The following is a 19,897-nucleotide window of genomic DNA, read 5'->3' as shown; positions in this document are numbered from 1 at the left end:
GATCATGTGACGGGGGTTGGCGATGCCGTCATTTCCGGCCGCCCGGCCGGATGCGGTAGTTAAATGCCGCTGTCTGCGTTTGACAGCGGTATTTAACTAGTTAATAGGCGCGGGCAGATCGCGATTCTGCCCGCGCCTATTGCGGGCACATGTCAGCTGTTCAAAACAGCTGACATGTCCCGGCTTTGATGCGGGCTCACCGCCGGAGCCCGCATCAAAGAGGGGCTTCTGACCTCGGACGTACTATCCCGTCCGAGGTCAGAAAGGGGTTAAGTACCAGACCCCGTACCGAGTACCCCACGGCCCTGGCGGGCGACTCACTAGCACATGCATCTTTGATGGTTTTTAAATGTTTTTAATACTGTTGTTGCCGCATCCTATTCAAAATTGTTTGAATTGTGAATTTTTTAGATAATAAAGTATGTGTTTTACCTGTTACGGTGTTCCCATTCTGTGGGCATGTTCTGTTCTCTTTTTCTTCTATAGTATATTTCACATGCTTATGGAGAACCCCGAGTACATTGTTTAGTGGTGCCCTCCAACCTTTCTTTATTCTATAAAGATAGGAAATCAAGACGCATGCGGATGTATGCGTCCAAAACGCTGCGGACAGAACCACAAATGTGAAACCAGCCTAAATCAATTGTGCACATGCAAATAAGAAACTTTGTAATATGTTATCAGAGAAATCAGCTTCTTTCTCCACCCGGACTGTTCACTTTCAATTCAGGGGGGAAATCTGAAAAATCTGTATTAAGTGAAGATAGATTACAGTTGGTTCAGTTCTCTACAGTTACAGCTCTACATAGAAACTTACGAGCACCAACTGTCATCTCCTCTCTCAGTAATGGGACACTGTATCCACCGCGGACACATTGTACCTGTGATTTGAGAATTTTGAGAATGAAAGATCAGTCCAGGAGGAGAAAGAAGCAGATCACCCTGAGATATAATCACACCATTCCTTATTTTCCTGTGTACTATAGATTTCTGAAAAAAAGCATTGTTTTTATAGGAAAACCCCTTTAGGCCGGCGTCACACTAGCGAGTTTTACGGACGTAAGAGCGCAGAAAATACGTCCATAAAACTCGCCAAACAAACGGCACAATTATTCTCAATGGGTCTGGTCCTATCAGCCGTATATTACGGATCCGTATTCTACGGCTTTCTACGGCCGTACAAAATCGCAGCATGCTGCGTTTGTCAGCGTATTGCGCAAATAATACGCCAATGAAAGTCTATGGGGGCGAGAAAAATACGGATTCCACACGGACCAGCAGTGTGACTTGTGAGAAATACGCAGCGGTGTTAGTGAAAAGCCGGTAATTCAATTGCCGGCTTTTCATTTCTCCTTCCCAAACCCGACATGATATGAGACATGGTTTACATACAGTAAACCATCTCATATCCCCTTTTTTTTTTGCATATTCCACACTACTAATGTTAGCAGTGTGTATGTGCAAAATTTGTTTGCTGTAGCTGCTAAAATAAAGGGTTAAATGGCGGAAAAAATTGGCGTGGGCTCCCGCGCAATTTTCTCCGCCAGAATGGTAAAGCCAGTGACTGAGGGCAGATATTAATAGCCAGGAGAGGGTCCATGGTTATTGGCCCCCCTGGCTACAAACATCTGCCCCCAGCCACCCCAGAAAAGGCACATCTGGAAGATGCGCCTATTCTGGCACTTGGCCACTCTCTTCCCACTCCCGTGTAGCGGTGGGATATGGGGTAATGAAGGGTTAATGCCACCTTGCTATTGTAAGGTGACATTAAGCCAGGTTAATAATGGAGAGGCGTCAATTATGTCACCTATCCATTATTAATCCAATTGTATGAAAGGCTTGAAAAACACACACACACACACATTATTAAAAATTATTTTAATGAAATAAACACACAGGTTGTTTTAGCATTTTATTGCTCTCTCAATCCACCTGAAGACCCTCGCTTGGCAAAATAATAAACCCACAATATACTTACCATCCGAGGATCTGTCAGGTCCCACGAAGTAAATCCTTCTGAAAGGGTTAAATCAATTTACAGGCAGGAGCTGCGCTAAAGCACTCGCTCGTGCCTGTAATCCCCGGGTGCTGAAAGGAAAGCTGGGTGATCTGTACTTACATTGAGTCGCGGTGAGGCGCCCTCTGCTGGATGTCCTCATGAACTGGAGCCTTGGAAAAGTTCCCACGTTCGAGTTCATATGAGTTCATCCACCAGAGGGCGCCTCACCGCAACTCAATGTAAGTACAGATCACCCAGCTTTCCTTTCAGCACCCGGGGATTACAGGCACGAGCGAGTGCTTTAGTGCAGCTCCTGCCTGTAAATTGATTTAACCCCTTCAGAAGGATTTACATCGTGGGACCTGACAGATCCTCGGATGGTATGTATATTGTGGGTTTATTATTTTACCAAGCGAGGGTCTTCAGGTGGATTGAGAGAGCAATAAAATACTAAAACAACCTGTGTGTTTATTTCATTAAAATAATTTTTAATAATGTGTTTTTTAACCCTTTCATACAATTGGATTTATAATGGATAGGTGACATAATTGACGCCTCCCCATTATTAATCTGGCTTAATGTCACCTTACAATAGCAAGGTGGCATTAACCCTTCATTACCCCATATCCCACCGCTACACGGGAGTGGGAAGAGAGTGGCCAAGTGCCAGAATTGGCGCATCTTCCAGATGTGCCTTTTCTGGGGTGGCTGGAGGCAGATGTTTGTAGCCAGGGGGGGGGGCAATAACCATGGACCCTCTCTAGGCTATTAATATCTGCCCTCAGTCACTGGCTTTACCATTCTGGCGGAGAAAATTGCGCGGGAGCCCACGCCAATTCTTTCCGCCATTTAACCCTTTATTTTAGCAGCTACAGCAAACAAATTTTGCACATACACACTACTAACATTAGTAGTGTGGAATATGCAAAAAAAAAGGGGATATGAGATGGTTTACTGTATGTAAACCATGTCTCATATCCTGTCGGGTTTGTGAAGGAGAAATGAAAAGCCGGCAATTGAATTACTGGCTTTTCACATATCTCGCGCTGAATTAAATATAAATACAGAATATATATATGTGTCTCAATGACATATATATATATATATATATATATATATATACAGTGGGGCAAAAAAGTATTTAGTCATTCAGCAATAGTGCAAGTTCCACCACTTAAAAAGATGAGAGGCGTCTGTAATTTACATCATAGGTAGACCTCAACTATGGGAGACAAACTGAGACAAAAAAATCCAGAAAATCACATTGTCTGTTTTTTTTATCATTTTATTTGCATATTATGGTGGAAAATAAGTATTTGGTCAGAAACAAAATTTCATCTCAATACTTTGTAATATATCCTTTGTTGGCAATGACAGAGGTCAAACGTTTTCTGTAAGTCTTTACAAGGTTGCCACACACTGTTGTTGGTATGTTGGCCCATTCCTCCATGCAGATCTCCTCTAGAGCAGTGATGTTTTTGGCTTTTCGCTTGGCAACACGGACTTTCAACTCCCTCCAAAGGTTTTCTATAGGGTTGAGATCTGGAGAATGGCTAGGCCACTCCAGGACCTTGAAATGCTTCTTACGAAGCCACTCCTTCGTTGCCCTGGCGGTGTGCTTTGGATCATTGTCATGTTGAAAGACCCAGCCACGTTTCATCTTCAATGCCCTTGCTGATGGAAGGAGGTTTGCACTCAAAATCTCACGATACATGGCCCCATTCATTCTTTCATGTACCCGGATCAGTCGTCCTGGCACCTTTGCAGAGAAACAGCCCCAAAGCATGATGTTTCCACCACCATGCTTTACAGTAGGTATGGTGTTTGATGGATGCAACTCAGTATTCTTTTGCCTCCAAACACGACAAGTTGTGTTTCTACCAAACAGTTCCAGTTTGGTTTCATCAGACCATAGGACATTCTCCCAAAACTCCTCTGGATCATCCAAATGCTCTCTAGCAAACTTCAGACGGGCCCGGACATGTACTGGCTTAAGCAGTGGGACACGTCTGGCACTGCAGGATCTGAGTCCATGGTGGCGTAGTGTGTTACTTATGGTAGGCCTTATTACATTGGTCCCAGCTCTCTGCAGTTCATTCACTAGGTCCCCCCGCGTGGTTCTGGGATTTTTGCTCACCGTTCTTGTGATCATTCTGACCCCACGGGGTGGGATTTTGCGTGGAGCCCCAGATCGAGGGAGATTATCAGTGGTCTTGAATGTCTTCCATTTTCTAATTATTGCTCCCACTGTTGATTTCTTCACTCCAAGCTGGTTGGCTATTGCAGATTCAGTCTTCCCAGCCTGGTGCAGGGCTACAATTTTGTTTCTGGTGTCCTTTGACAGCTCTTTGGTCTTCACCATAGTGGAGTTTGGAGTCAGACTGTTTGAGGGTGTGCACAGGTGTCTTTTTATACTGATAACAAGTTTAAACAGGTGCCATTACTACAGGTAATGAGTGGAGGAAAGAGGAGACTCTTAAAGAAGAAGTTACAGGTCTGTGAGAGCCAGAAATCTTGATTGTTTGTTTCTGACCAAATACTTATTTTCCACCATAATATGCAAATAAAATGATAAAAAAACAGACAATGTGATTTTCAGGATTTTTTTTTCTCAGTTTGTCTCCCATAGTTGAGGTCTACCTATGATGTAAATTACAGACGCCTCTCATCTTTTTAAGTGGTGGAACTTTCACTATTGCTGACTGACTAAATACTTTTCTGCCCCACTGTATATATACTGTATATATGTTTTAACGGACATTTGAGCACATAAATCCATTAGATGTCGGTTTTGCAAGCCTGCGAGAAAATATCGCAGTACGGATGCCATACGGAGGATGCCATGCGCAAAATACGCTGACACACCCTGCCTACGGATGACATACGGACCACTATTTTGGGAACATTTCTCCGTATTACGGCCGTAAAAAACAGACCGTATTGTCTTACGCTGAGTGTGACGCCGGCCTTAAACTTCACCTAGTTTACCAAGCAATATAAGTATGATAAATATTAGCCCCACTGAGAATAATAAATATTGTGACAATATATTATAGAAGTTACTAATAATTACAGACCAGGAAAACCACTGCGAGAAGAGGCAGGTGTCCTAAACTAAAACAAGACAACCCCCCTCTTTCTGTACCTCTGGAGGTAATGTCAGCTGCGGTGCCTGATGGTGTGCCCACAGCTCATACTCTGCCCCTCTGCTCATACTCTGCCCCCACAGCTCATACTCTGCCCCCCACAGCACATACTCTGCCCCCCACAGCTCATACTCTGCCCCCCCCACAGCACTCTGCCCCTCTGCTCATACTCTGCCCCCCCACAGCACACTCTGCCCCCCACAGCTCATACTCTGCCCCTCTGCTCATACTCTGCCCCCCCACAGCTCATACTCTGCCCCCCCACAGCTCATACTCTGCCCCCCCACAGCACACTCTGCCCCCCACAGCTCATACTCTGCCCCACAGCACATAATGTGCCCCCTCTGTCACCTACAGCACATACTCTGCCCCCTCTGCTGCTCACAGCTCATACTCTGCCCCCTCTGTTCATACTCTGCCCCCACAGCACATACTCTGCTCCAGGGCCGGACTGGCCATCTGGCAAATGCCAGAAGGGCCTGTCTGGTCGGGGGCCGCCTTGTCTGCTACATTATTAACAGAATCGTTGTTCTCAAGACACCCACACTGTTAGGGTATGTTCACACGTTCCTGATTTCAATCCTTTTTTTTGAGGACTAAAACCGCAGCTCTTGGCAGAAAACGCAGGTGCGTTTTTGGTGCGTTTTTTGATGCTTTTTTTATGCAGTTTTCTCTGCAGATTGTCTGTGTTTGACACAAATAAAGCTTTAACTGCAGTGGGGGAAAAAAAAAAAAGAAATGATGTCATTTCCTTGTCCAACCCTTTTCTTCTTCCATCCTCCATTTTGGGACTAAACACCAAAATGAGTGGACGTGTTTTGAATTACAGCGCTCCGCAGAGTGCTGAGCGTAGGCCAGATCACAGCCTGCGGATCCAGCTCTATCCAGCTATTTAAGTCTACGTTCACATTTGCGGTCTGTGCCGCAGCGTCGGGCGCCGCCGCATGCGTCATGCGCCCCTATATTTAACATGGGGGCGCATGGACACGCGTCGCACTTGCGTTTTGCGCCGCATGCGTCACTGCAGCGCACGCATCCGGGCGCAGAGGACGCAAGTTGCATTTTTGCTGCGTCCAAAATCAATCAAAAAAAGGACGCATGCGGCGCAAAACGCAGCGTTGTGCATGCGTTTTGCTGCGTTTTTGTTTGCGTTGTGTTGCGGCGCCGACACTGCGGCGCACAACGCAAATGTGAACATAGCCTAAGTGCCACGTATTTAAGTGCCACATATTTCAGTGCCACGTATTTCAGTGCCACGTATTTAAGTGCCACGTATTTAAGTGCCACGTATTTAAGTGCCACGTATCACGTTTTTAAGTGCCACGTATTTCAGTGCCACGTATTTAACTGCCACGTATTTAAGTGCCACGTATCACGTATTTAAGTGCCACGTATTTAAGTGCCACGTATTTAAGTGCCACGTATCACGTATTTAAGTGCCACGTATTTCAGTGCCACGTATCACGTATTTAAGTGCCACGTATTTAACTGCCACGTATTTAAGTGCCAGGTATCACGTATTTAAGTGCCACGTATTTCAGTGCCACGTATTTCAGTACCACGTATTTAACTGCTACTTATTTAAGTGCCACGTATCACGTATTTAAGTGCCACGTATCACGTATTTAAGTGCCACGTATTAAAGTGCCACGTATCACGTATTTAAGTGCCACGTATTTCAGTGCCACGTATTTAACTGCCACGTATTTCAGTGCCACGTATCACGTATTTAAGTGCCACGTATTTAAGTGCCACGTATCACGTATTTAAGTGCCACGTATCACGTATTTCAGTGCCACGTATCACGTATTTAAGTGCCACGTATTTAAGTGCCACGTATCACGTATTTCAGTGCCACGTATCACATATTTAAGTGCCACGTATTTAAGTGCCACGTATCACGTATTTAAGTGCCACGTATCACGTATTTCAGTGCCACGTATCACACATATATATAACGTATAACACACTGACAGGAGCCATAGTTCCTGTCGGTGTGTCGCTGCGCATGCGCGAGCGAGTTTACAGGCGGTTATTGACCCCGGCACTCTCGCTTAACGGCAGTGCTGCGTGGGAAAGTTCAACGCACCTGCACTGCCGTTAACCGAGACGCCGGAGCCATTGAACTCCGGAACAGTACGCGATACACTGCTAGGAGCTTCGCTCCTGGCAGTGTATCGCCGGAGAGCAGGGGATCGGCGTGGGACACTCGTTTTATGGATTCTGCGGACAGGGAGTATGGATTTGATTTTTTATTTGGGGATTTTATCTAGGGGATCGAGGGCTTCGCCTACCAGTGTGCTGTTGGTGAGTATATACTCTGTGTTATATGTTGTATGTACTGTGTGTCATGTATGTGTATTGTGTGTGTTTTGTGTAACTTTACAACTGTGCTAAGTCGCCGGACACAGGGACAACTCTCCCATCCTAATACCGGATGGGAGTAGTAGTCCCATATGGCGACTTAGCACAGTGGTGGCACTAGCGTCGCATGGGGACACACACACACACACACACACACACACACGCACATACCAAATCAATCAAACGGCCTACACGATCCCCATGCGACGGTATGCCTCCATGTCTCTCCGCCCAAGCACTTCCGCCCACGCACTTCCGGCCGCTTCCCCGCACTTCCTGCTGCAGCGGTTCTGCACCACAAACCGCAATAAAACCCGCAGCTATATTTTTGATCTGCGGGTTTTACTGCGGGTTTGACCTCACAATAGAGGTCTATGGGTGCAGAACTGCTGCTGTTTCGGACAAAGAAGTGACATGCTCCTTCTTTTTTCCCGCAGCTATTCAGTGCGGCTTTTTTTGGGAAATTCAGGATCGTGTGCACAGTGGTTCCTGTTTTCCATAGGGTACAATGTACTGTACCCTGCATGGAAAAAAGCTGCGGAACCGCAGCGGCAAAACCGCTGCGGTTCCGCGGTAAAAAACGCACTGTGTGAACATGGCCTTAAGAGTTGTGAGGGAGCACAAAGTTGATGACTCCGTCACTTACCCCAGCTGGCAATTGGTATCATTTAAAACTATTGGTCTTGTAGTAAATCTTCCTTTCCTCCATCCAGGGTAATATTAGTAATATATCCCATCTGGTTCATGAGGACAAGGACAACATGGGCCTATGAGATTTCAAATGCCAGGGCTGAATTCATCCCCAGTCCGTACCTGCTCTGCCCCACAGCACATATTCTCCCCCCTCTGCCGCCCACAGGACATACTCTGCCCCCTACAGCACATACGCTGCCCCCTCTGCAGCCCACAGCACATACTCTGCCCCCTCAGCTGCCCACAGCTCATACTATGCCCCCTCTGCTCATACTCTGCCCCCCACAGCTCATACTCTGCCCCCTCAGCAACCCACAGCACATACGCTGCCTTCTCTGCCCAGGCTCCGTGCCCCCTGTAGCTGGAGATCAGAAAATGATGCGCCGCCGCCCTCTAGTGGTCGCTCTCTGTACAGCACCGCAGCGCTGCCACTCGCGCTGTTTACGGCTGACGGCGAGCTGGGGGAGGCGGCCCGGCTTATAGGACGTCCCGCTCTGCCGGGTGGAGCCTGTGACGCCATTCCGTCAGACGCCCGGCCATAGTCCCTCCCTGTTTGTGCAGCTGTGTCCGGGGAAGGGACACAAGGACCCGGAGGAGGTGTCTGGGGAGACGGCGTCAGGAGACAACAAGGAGCTTCCAGGTAATGCGGCAGTCAGCGCCCCGCAGGCAGCCACGCACCGCCCTGATGGTGGGCAGACAGGTCCCCATAGGGATATGGTGGAGTGATGCCAACACTGCCGTGACCTGGCCACTGAGCAGACCCAGTCCATCGCCAGCAGTGTGCCATGGCCCTGCGCTCACTACCTGGTGCATGTAGGGAGATGGCTTCACTTTTGAAGTTTTTGATGCCATATTACTTGCCATTATTTAGTGGCATTTGTCTTAAGGGCTTCTATGTGGCAAACCCCTTTAGGTAGGGGCAGAAATAATAAACTTTGTACGAGCCGCTGAGCCCAGTGATTGTCTGCAGCGGTCACGTATACTTGTGATGTCACCATTGCAGCCTGTATGAGCAGCGGCACATATGGGAACGTTCAGCTTTTCTGTCACTGAAGCAGAGCAAGGAATGAATCAGTGTGGCAGATCTGTGACCGGTCAGAGAGCAGCGGCGCCTGGTGACCCAGAGCGTCATCGTGGCATCCATCGGGTTCAGCTTTATTCCTGGGTGAAATGGCGTGGCACTCTGCACCTTTTATGCATCCTCGCCTCTCTGGCTCTACTACTGTACTAGCTGCAGCGGTGACCTCACAACTACGCCACACATCACTGCTGCAGCCAATCACTGCTGCAGCCAATCACTGCTGCAGCCAATCACTGCTGCAGCCAATCACTGCTGCAGCCAATCACTGAGCTCATGGGTTCTGCCGATGTAGTCGGACAAAATAATGTAACATGGCCGATCCACAATTGGTTAAAGGTGTCATCCACTATGGAACAACCCTTTATTAATGGACTTGTGGTGCTGCATTAAAAAAATAAAATCTATACTTACGTCATTGACCTCTGATCTCGGCCCTGTGTCCCCGAACGGTCTCCTGACAGTCACATGACCGCTGCATCCAATCAGCACCTCCTAAACAGCTGCAGCATCCATAATTACATCCAAGTGGCAGAAACACTGTGGGACACGTAAGGCCGGCGTACGTTACACAGGTGTGAATAAAAACCCTGCAAGATATATTAGGAGGCCATGACCCTGAATACATCTGGTGCTCTGCCTGCAGCATATAGTAATCAAAGCTATGAGAGCAGTAGCCACAGAAGTGGACAACCGGCTCGCTCACATTACCGTATAAACCATTGAAGTGCGAGAAAACCCAGCAGTGCTCTCTGACCAATGAATGAATCCCGCTACAAGGACCATACCCGTGCCATCTGATTTTTTTTTTGCACTTCTCTTATGAAACCTGAAATTTCCTCAGCCAAATACAGTAAATTCACAGTGTGAACCATCAGAATAGAGAGATGGAAAGGTGTCAGTGAGATATGATTATTGCTTTGTGTGTGTAGTTTTCTGTACATGTCTTTAATAAATAAAAGAAAAAAAAATGGCGTGGGCCCCCTTTATTGTTTAATAACCAGCTGAGGGAAAGCAGACAGCTGTGAGCTGGTGTTGTTCTAGAAAGTGGGCAGCAAACATGGAGCTTCCCAGCCTATTAATGTCAGCTCATGGCTGTCTACTTGGCCTTTACTGGTTATTTAAAAAGAGAGGACCCCCCAAAAAATGACTTGGGGACCCCTCTATTTTTAATATTCAACAAATGACAAGCGGACCACTGCAGGCTGATATTAGTAGGCTGGGAAGGGGCCATGGATATTGTCTCCCTCCCAAACTAATAACACCAGCCCTCAGTCGTCCCTGAAATGGCGCATCCATGTGTTATGATCACCATTAATGTTTGTGTAGCATATGGTTCTACTCAGTGCCTTCCCTCTAGTTGTGGACTCTAATTGTCTTGCCATTCTTTTTATTACCTATAACTGAGGTGACATTAATGCACTGGCTGTGTGCACACACTACATATAGTGGTTAGTTATGCGCGAGTGTACTCGTTGCTTGGGTGGTCTCCGAGTATTTGTCAGTGCTCGGAGATTTAGTTTTCCTTGCCGCAGCTGCATGATTTACAGCTGATAGACATGTGGGGATTCCCTAGCAACCAGACAACCCCCACATGTACTCAGGCTGGCTAACAGATGTAAATCATGCAGCTGAGGCAACGAAAACTAAATCTCCGAGCACTAACAAATACTCGGAGACCACCCGAGCAACAAGTATACTCGCTCATTACTAATAGTAGTGACTGTACTTTCATGGATATTATGTCTGCAGAAAGCACGTTATGCACTTATATGACTACAATCCTGATTATTTGGCGATAGAGCGGCCCATAGCTTCCCCACCCTGACACATTGTTGATGACTTGCTGTCCTAGACACCTGAGCCTTTTCTGTTTTGACTTTTTATGACTTTTTTTGTTATGTAGTATGCCTTGTATTGTTATAATAAACTTTTTTTGATATTATACGTTTGTGGACATGACTTCATGTTTTGTGTAGGAATAAAGCCTGATATTATTAGGCTGGGAAGGGGCCATGGATATTGTCTCCCTGCCAAACTAATAACACCAGCCCTCAGCCGTCCCTGAAATGGCGCATCCATTAGTTGCGCCATTCTGGCGCTTAGCCTCGGTTCTTCCCGGTTGCCGCCCTGGTGCGTTGGCAATCGGGGTAATGGTTTTAGGGTTGTCGGCTAGTTTATGTCCGCTGACATCAAGCCTAGACGTTAGTAAAGGAAAAACGCACACAGAGATAAGTCCTTTAATTGTACAAAACAATCCCCGACCCTCTTTTACCCCTTTATTACTATTCAAAAATAAAATCCAAATGTGTCAGCTGTAAATCCATAATGGGAATGTCCCAGGACGGTCCCAGGCTACATTTGCAGGCTGTGGTGAGCGGTGACATGAGTAATGTGACCGCTCGCCATGGCAGCTGGAGCACACAGACAGTAGCGCTGGAATCCGGCTGCTGCGGCGATCACAGACATCGGTCAGGTTATCCGAGTTCACAGCCGATGAATTGTGGTAGCCTCACTGACGTCACCGCTCGCAGCGTGAGAAATTACTGCAGGTTCTCACTATCGTATCTATCCATTTTGGGTTAGATCTTTTTGTTGCCATTTACTCCAATGTGGCGGTGACCCAAAAGTAATTCTGGCAGGTTGTTTTCTTGTTACACCGTTTATTGGATTAATTCTTTTATATTCTGATAGACCGGGTGTTTCAGAATGCAGCAATACCCAATGTGTGTTGTTTTTTAATTTATTTTATTTTGAATGGGGCAAAAAGGAGGTGATTTGAACTTTTTATATTTTCAAAAACACTTTTTTTCACTTGCTGCCTCCAATAGACTCCTTAGGAGACTTGACGCTGCGATCATCCGATCACTTGTGCTAGACATAGCAGGGCTTCAGAATTGATCATCTTTGAGCGCTGGCCACTGGGCTTCTCTTGTAGCAGAGTCGCAATGACACACAGGGGTCTACTGCAGACCCCAGGTTGTCATGCCAACCCATTGGTGCCCCTTGTTTATGTGAGAGATCGGAGATTGACAGCGGCATTTAACATGTTAACATCTGCGGGTGGATCACTATTCTACACCCATCCACCAGCTGTCATGTGCTAGAAAACGTGGGCCCAGCGCCCGAATCAAAGGAGGAGGCAACCCATGATGTATGTATGTCAGCACACTGACTGTTCAAGCTAAGTACCACTGCTTGGTGCTTCATGGCGGGAACAGTCATTTATATACACCTTCTCTCCTGCTTGGTTTCACTCTATCTTCTCCCACCCTCTTCGTTGATTGACAGCTCTGGTTTCATAGAGCCAGAGAAGAGTGGAGGTAGGTGGGAACTAAGCAGGTGGGAAGGGGTATTCAAAGGATTGGCCAACCTGAAGCACTGAGCGCCTGTACTTGTTTTGAACAGCCATTCTGTGCAGACAGAATCCCTTTAAAAAACTTAAAGGGAAATACCTGTCAGTCACTGGTAGCAAGAGAGGAGAAGCCGCCATGGACCTGCCAGTCCAACTAGTCTATAGAGCGGCTCAGTTTCTGCGCTTTTAAAGTTTGATTTTCCCTGAAAACAGTGTTTCAGGGAAAAACATATATTAGGTGAGATCCTTAGCCTGTGCCTGATAAATGCCAGCCGATCCGCAGGCAGAAGGTATCAGCTGACAGGTTAACTTTGATGTCATGGAGTTGTTTAGAGCATGCTGCTACTCAGAAATGGAGCAGTACTGTTATTAAAGGGAACCTATTGTCAGTTCTTGTGTGAACCAATGCCACCATCTTTCTGAGCGCCTGTATTGCATTACACCAATGTGTGCATCACTCCCTAACTTCCCACCATCTACCCCCTTGTATACCACCAAGAATACCTTTTTTATTTTCCCTGCGTTGTATGTAAATGCTTTTGGTCCGGTCTGATGTGCTCTGCCTGCAGTAGGGCAGAGCAAAGTGCGCCTGAGCAAGCAACATTGGTTACGTGCAGGCGCGAGATCTTTCGGGTACGCGGATTACTCCACATCACTGAAAGCCGGAGGACAGCTTTTTGGGGCAAGGAGGCAGCACACACAGTGAGATGAAGATGCCCATCTGACCGAACCAAAAGCATTTACATACAGGAAAATACAAAGGTATTTTTGGTGATATACAGGGGCTGAGTTAAAGGATGATGGCCTCATTTTAATGCAATGCAGGCGCTCAGAAAGGTGGTGGCATTGGTTCAGACACTCAACTGGTGACAGGTTCTCTTTAAACTTGTGTAGCCCCGTCCTTGTAACCCCAATAAACCTATTGGCAGAGTTAAAGAAGCTACACTCTGTAAAGTTTTTTTTTTTTTTTTCCATTTGTGCTTTTTGTGTGTGTATTAATATACTCACTGCCTTCTCTGGAATCCTCTCCCCCATTCTTCTCTTCTCGTCGATGTCGCCAATCTTCAGGCTGTCTGACGCCTTTTGCAATGTAGGGCTATGGGGGCCTTATTTTGACTCTCTAAAAGTCGCTTCCAGGTCACGCTGCTCCGTGTGACCCAGAAGAGTTTGTGGAGGGGTGAAGTCACTGAGATGAGAAGGGCTCTGGATCCTACAGAAAGCAGGGATCTGTGAGGATATTAATACTCGCACTACACTACATAGACATATACACATATTTGGGTGAAAACTTTGGGGGAATCTAAACCTGTAATGTTTTTTGTGTTCTTTTCATTCAACTTGTTTACTTGAAGACTTTTCACTGAGATTTTCTGGTCATAGCCTGGGTTTTTCATGCAGGAAAAGAAAGGATAAAAAAATCTGTGTGTGAATATTACCTCTTTTTAAATAACTCATTCCTTAGGGTTTCCACTTTCAAAATATGAAATCATTAAGAACATTTTCAGGGCATGTTCCATTTAGATCCCTGCTGGTTGCAGTATCTCCCTTCAATCCCCATAACAATTTTTTTATTTCTAGGCATGGAGCCAGCGCCCATGAGGATTCATCACAGGCCACTCAGTCTGCGCCAGCTCCAGAGGCCGTGTCTGCCACATTAGGAACTACCAGCACTGCTGTAGCCTGTAATTGGCTGCAGTAGTCAGGTGACTAGACGAGCGGCCTATCGGCTGATCTTCCGAAGACACACATTTCTAGTCACCTGACTGCAGTCTGTAATTGGCTGCCCCAGTGGTACTCTGACTTCTCGCCAGTGCTCCTGCAGACCTCCGGAGTGGCCTGATTTGCATCCAACGGGGTACTGGAGGGGGATGTGTCTCCTTTTAATCAAGGCCTTAAAAATTAATAATTTTTCTATCAGACATCTCCTTGAACTGTTGACAAAACAAGTAAATTAAAGACCTGAAGAGAAGATCATGAGAACCTTTAATATAAAACAACTTTACAGCGCTTTAAAATATTTTTCAGTTATACCAAAAAGGTTTTTCCTTTTTATGTAGTAAAATGTATATATTTTTTTTTTTTAAGGGTTTTTTTTCACTCTTTTGATAAAGACCTGTAGGTTGCCATGGGATAGGACATCAGTATCAGATTGGTGGGGTCCAACACCCTGGACATCAACACATCAGCTGTGACTGTTTCCGGCAGCTACTTGAAATTAACATTCTATTCTATTCAAGTTTCCTTCTTTAATGTGAATTTTGAAACCGATTCTGCTCCAAAATCCCAAATAGCTTCACGTCCTTTTGAAATAAGCTCCACGCTGATGTCAGTGGGGAAAACACCTATAGCGCGAAAGGTGCTGTTCTTTGTCGCCTTACGTTTTATTTTCCAGGCTAAAATAAGATGTCTGTACTTGAGACATTTCTGTATTTCTGTCTGACAAGATACGTAAAAACTATATCAACCACCCCCACAAAAAAAATCCCCCCCAAAAAACATTGTGCTGCTTCAGTTTTTTTGTTTGCAGTTTTTATCGGCTTGTTCCTTTTTAAGATATTTGCCATTGCTCCTGTCCTCTTTAGTCACATGACTACTATTCCGACACGCCGGTTCACACTGGCCTGTGTGTCTACCAGAAGACTCTTCTTCTCAATTTCAGTAACACTAAGTTCACAAAAGTATTGAGTCGCTAAGAGAGACTGTAGTTGTCTTGTGATTACTCTCTATTCTTGTAGTGAAGCCATTGAGATGACCACACCACTGGCATAAATAGTGTCTATAAGGTGCCAATAACAGTGATAGTGCCATGTTGTTGATGTGACTTGGGCAGTCTGCCAGTGAGGACATATGGAAGTTGGGGTCCTGGGTTCAAATCCCACCAAGGACAACATTTGCAAGGATTTTGAATGTTCTCCCCATGTTTGTGTGGGTATGTTCCCACGGTCAGTAAATGCTGGGGGTTGGACGCTGCGTACATCCACAGCGTCCAGATGTTACAGCATAGTGGATGGGATTTCAAGAAATGCCATGCCCACTATGCGTGCACCGACACGCACACGGAGACGGACATGTGGAGCGTCTTTTCAGACCGCAGCATGTCAATTTATCTTGCGGAGTTGCCGCAAGATAAATATCACCCGTAGAATGTATTGGACGCTGTGATTCCGCACAGTTCAGTGAACACATGTGGATTCACCTGTGTTCAAAAGCCGGCAGCGCTCTGGACATAGCAGACGTGTTGCATCCAAAGCGGTGCCGATTACGGACCGTGGGAACGTACCCTGTGGGCTTCCTCCGGTTTCATCTCGCACTCCAAAGACATACTGATAAGGAATTTTGATTGAGCCCCAATGGGGACAGTGATGATTATGTATGTAAGCAAAGCATAATAATAAGCATGGTGTGTGTCGATTTCACTTTTCACCGGTTTTGTAATATAATATGGTATTGAGTATATCTATCAATTATGTTGATCTTACTGTATTTCACTCCAAACTACACTTTACAATATATCATTTAATGTCTTTATTTTTTATTCTTTGTAGGTCTCTATGGAGAAACCGCTTCTAAAGATCTCCTAATGGGCAGTCATATTGCTCGGTGTGCTCTACGCTTCTTCATTGCTGCCACTTGTGAAGTCTGTGACGCTACAGTGATGTGACAAAACACGGGGGGAGTTTACAATGGCGCTGGCTTTTTGAAATACTGGGGTTTTTGTAAAAGGACTGGCCTGGAAAGTTTATCAATTACCATGGAACAAGCAGTGATGGATAACCCTGTGACTTTGGTAATTAAGGCTCCTAATCAGAAATATGATGACCAAACCATTAACTGCTTCCTAGACTGGACAGTGGAAAAACTAAAAACTCATCTCTCTAAGGTTTACCCCAGCAAACCGGTAGGTATTGTAGTCCTCTAAACGCAGCACCTTGCAAATGCTCGGACCACTGCTGACAGTACAGGTCAGCATTGATTAGTAGCCTTTTAAAGGACAGGGCATCCTATATGCAAATGAGGGGATATTTTAAATATAAGCCATTGTAATAATGTGTCAGCAAAGCTTTTGAGATGTCTGATTCGTAACAAAACCTAAAAGTGGTTCTGGCAACACTCAGTAGACTGGTCATGCTTGTTAGATGCCACCAGAGTCCAATCCCATGAAAAGTACACAAGCAGGATGGTTACGTTTTCCAAATTGCAGATGAATTGATCAGTTTTATACAAAAGGTTGCAAGAGTAAAGTGTGCCTAATTCAAGCGTCTGAGAAATAATCCAAGATGGCTGCTGTCGCCTATTTCAGGCTGCAACCCGTCCTCCACACGATGGGTGCAGCCTGAAGAAACGCTTAACATGCCTGGACTGTCTGGCTAAGGAGAATAGGAGGATCTACTGTATGTACTAACAAAACCAAAATTTGAAACTTTCTGATAAAGGAGTTAACTTTGTAATCGTGGACCGAAATACTGTAAATATGAAGAGATGGTAATAACCCTTCTAGATGATAATACTTGGTGGTATTTTTTTTCCGTTTTTGAGTGACTTCCCGTCACAGCATTATGTTTACACTCTCGTGGCTTGTTCAGATGAGCGTATATCATGGACGGTGCTGTCAGAGTTGTAATGTAAGTAGATGAACAGTGTATTGTGTGAGACAGTGACCCAGGCAAGGTAAGTAAGCGTCCTTTATTGTCCAAATACTACATACATGAAGTCGCTCACCTCCGGATTGCAGCCGGGAATACATAAAGTCCAGGGCCGCTGGCACGTGCACCTCCGTAAGGTTCTCTGATGTTACCGTGTTCATCCACGTCGCTGGCTCTGGCCTCTGTTGGCTTCACACAGCCAGGCATACAACCACAGCACCTTCACCTTTGCTACTTGTCACATCCAAACACAAACTGACACACCCAATCCATAACTGCAGGTTTAAATGAAAACTGTGGCCTTAGGCCACTCTAAGACCCGGACTGGAGGGAGAGATCCTTCCCATTACCATCCTACAGATCTCTCCAAGAATTAAAGCCCAAGACAGGTTTTCCGAAACTGACTTGGACAAATAATTTAACCCAGTCCACGCTTTAATTTTGCATGGCAACCACAGCTGTGGATGTGATTACGATACACTACAGCAGTTCAGTATGCTTCTAGGCACATTCTGGGAGATGCAGAACAGCCCTCGCAAATGATTCCCCTCGCTTTCTCACAACAGTAGTATGAAAGGAAAAGCATGAGCCTTCATACATCGTTTGGCAGACGGAATATAACGACTTAGAAGCAAACTTTTTTTTATCTCCAAACATTTTACATATTATACTAAAACTATAAATTTAGCATTGCCTTAGACATACTGATCTACAGAATCAGGTTAACTTTTTATTCGTGCAGCACTTGAGTAGCGCAAATTCTTGAATGTTAAAGTGGTTTTCCCGAGACTTTTTAAATATTTCATATGGTGCTATGAACCAACCGGCAGGTAGTTGGTGCCTATCTCTTCTGGCTCAGAGCTGTCACAGACCGTTCCTGCTGGTGATTTGTAACTTCTGCTGACGTCACGTCAACATAGCAGCACCTTCTCATCTGCTCTGTTGATGGGGCCTTTCTGCCAATGTTCTCCTGATGGGCAGTGGGGAGCCAGCTGTTAATCAGATGTCTGCAGTTGCTAAGGAGGCTGGAAGAGGAGGATCTGCGCGGTTGACGAGGGATGAAATGAAGCAGGTGGATTGCAGGCTGAGCCGGCAGAGATGTCCCTCTACAGAACAGGCAGGTAGTTGGTTCTTAGCACTATAAGAAACAGTATTAAAAGTCCTGGACAGCCCCTTTAAAAAGCAGCAGAATTGCTGTTTTTTTTTTTTTTTTTTTTTTTTTCTTCTCTCCATAAAGCATTAACAAGTTGGGTATTAAAGGGTAACGATCATGTCAGATGGCACCATTAATCTGTGCCTTAATAGCGTTACAAAGATGTATGGCTTCCTTAGGAGCTGCATTTTGGTAGTAGACTTGTGCCGGTGCAGCTACAGTCACCACTCAAACTTTACCAGCCGGCTCTACAGTGCATCAGTGCAGAGCGAGCTGTCACTCAGTCGGGCTTACAGTTATGGCTGGTAGATGGCACATGAGTTGTGCTATCGGCAGCAAGAGCCAGCTGCAATACATAGCTGAGCTCCTGCAGCATGTACGGAGACCAGATAGCGGCATGTGATGAGTTTGACAAACAGAGATCCGTCTGTCTGTCAGTCCATCAGCACCTCCACAATGCGATCACTGGGCACCAACAGGTTGCTTTTGTTACAGCAGGCATGACAATGGCCTTTGGCAGAGGGTTATAACAGACACAAACAAATCTCAGGTAATGCACTGTGCAGCAAAGTTTGTGACTGTTCACATGTTTAAGGGCTCATTTCCACTTGCGAGAGCATAAACGGTAATCAGTAATCTGTACCGAAAAAAAGGGATGAAAAGTGTGCGATTGTCATGCGAGTTCAATGCGATTTTTTTTTTTTTTTTTTTTTTTTTTTTTTTATAATCGCAACTTCCGTTTTACATCCGTATGCAATCCAATTTTTTCTCTGCAACTATTTTTATACAGTCATTTACAGTGTTCTATGCCACAGAATGGTAAGGTATCCGTAAAAAACGGACGGAATACAGAAGGTCCGTATTCCATGTTTTTTTTCTCGCACCCAATGACTTGCATTGGCGAGTCTCCGAGAATCGCAGCAATATGCAGCATGCTGCGTTTTTTTTTTTTCTCAGTCCGATTTCGGCTGAGAAAAAAAATCGCAAATGAAAAGACACCTATTGAATAACATTGGTCCGAGTGCAATCCGATATTTTTTTTTTTTTTTTTATAAATCGGATTGCACTCGTCCATTTTCCTCGCAAGTGGAAATGAGCCCTTAGTCCCTTTTTAGGGACTAGTGCTTATTTTAAGAAAGGGGGGGAAAAAAAACGTTTTTAGTTTATTTGTTAAACCCAACCCCTTTAGAAAAACTGCACATTTGATATTGTTATATTCGTAGCGATACTATAAAACTAGAGTATGGGATAAAAACATATATAAACAGTTATAAAATGTGAACCTATAAAATAGTCATTTGGAGAACCTTGTCTTAAAAACAAAAAATAAATTTGATCAAAAAGTTATTTCAAATCGGTATCAAAGACTAGAATGTTTTATGTGTAATGAAATCAGAAAACATTGAAGTTCTCAAAATATGGCTACCAACATTTTTTTTTTTTAAGTGATTTTTATTGTGAAAAAG

At 45.2% G+C, this 19,897-nt stretch overlaps 1 protein-coding gene and 1 long non-coding RNA gene across 5 annotated transcripts in view; one reads left to right on the top strand and one right to left on the bottom strand.

Moving 5' to 3' along the window:
• The window catches only part of LOC143782106 (uncharacterized), a 63,487-nt gene extending 54,875 nt beyond the window's left edge, over window positions 1-8,612 (bottom strand). The window contains exons 1-2 of one of the 2 annotated variants that reach the window (XR_013216871.1): window positions 8,528-8,612; window positions 433-603 (exon numbers count right to left, since the gene is read on the bottom strand). This is a non-coding gene — a long non-coding RNA (uncharacterized LOC143782106). Of the gene's footprint in view, window positions 1-432; window positions 1,094-8,527 lie in introns of those variants that run through there. The other variant, XR_013216870.1, reaches the window with a different exon arrangement.
• An 88-nt stretch (window positions 8,613-8,700) lies between these two features.
• The window catches only part of HERPUD2 (HERPUD family member 2), a 70,770-nt gene continuing 59,573 nt past the window's right edge, over window positions 8,701-19,897 (top strand). For 2 of the 3 annotated variants that reach the window (XM_077269221.1, XM_077269220.1), the window contains exons 1-2: window positions 8,701-8,842; window positions 16,181-16,533. In XM_077269221.1, the coding sequence (XP_077125336.1) occupies window positions 16,387-16,533 (147 nt within the window). In that variant the 5' untranslated portion in view covers window positions 8,701-8,842; window positions 16,181-16,386. The remainder of the gene's footprint in view (window positions 8,843-16,180; window positions 16,534-19,897) is intronic. The other variant, XM_077269219.1, reaches the window with a different exon arrangement.

Source organism: Ranitomeya variabilis, chromosome 6 (genome assembly GCF_051348905.1).
Source record: "Ranitomeya variabilis isolate aRanVar5 chromosome 6, aRanVar5.hap1, whole genome shotgun sequence".
NCBI lineage: Eukaryota > Metazoa > Chordata > Amphibia > Anura > Dendrobatidae > Ranitomeya > Ranitomeya variabilis.
Note: the sequence above shows the minus strand (reverse complement) of the source record. Positions and strands in the feature narration are given on the sequence as shown.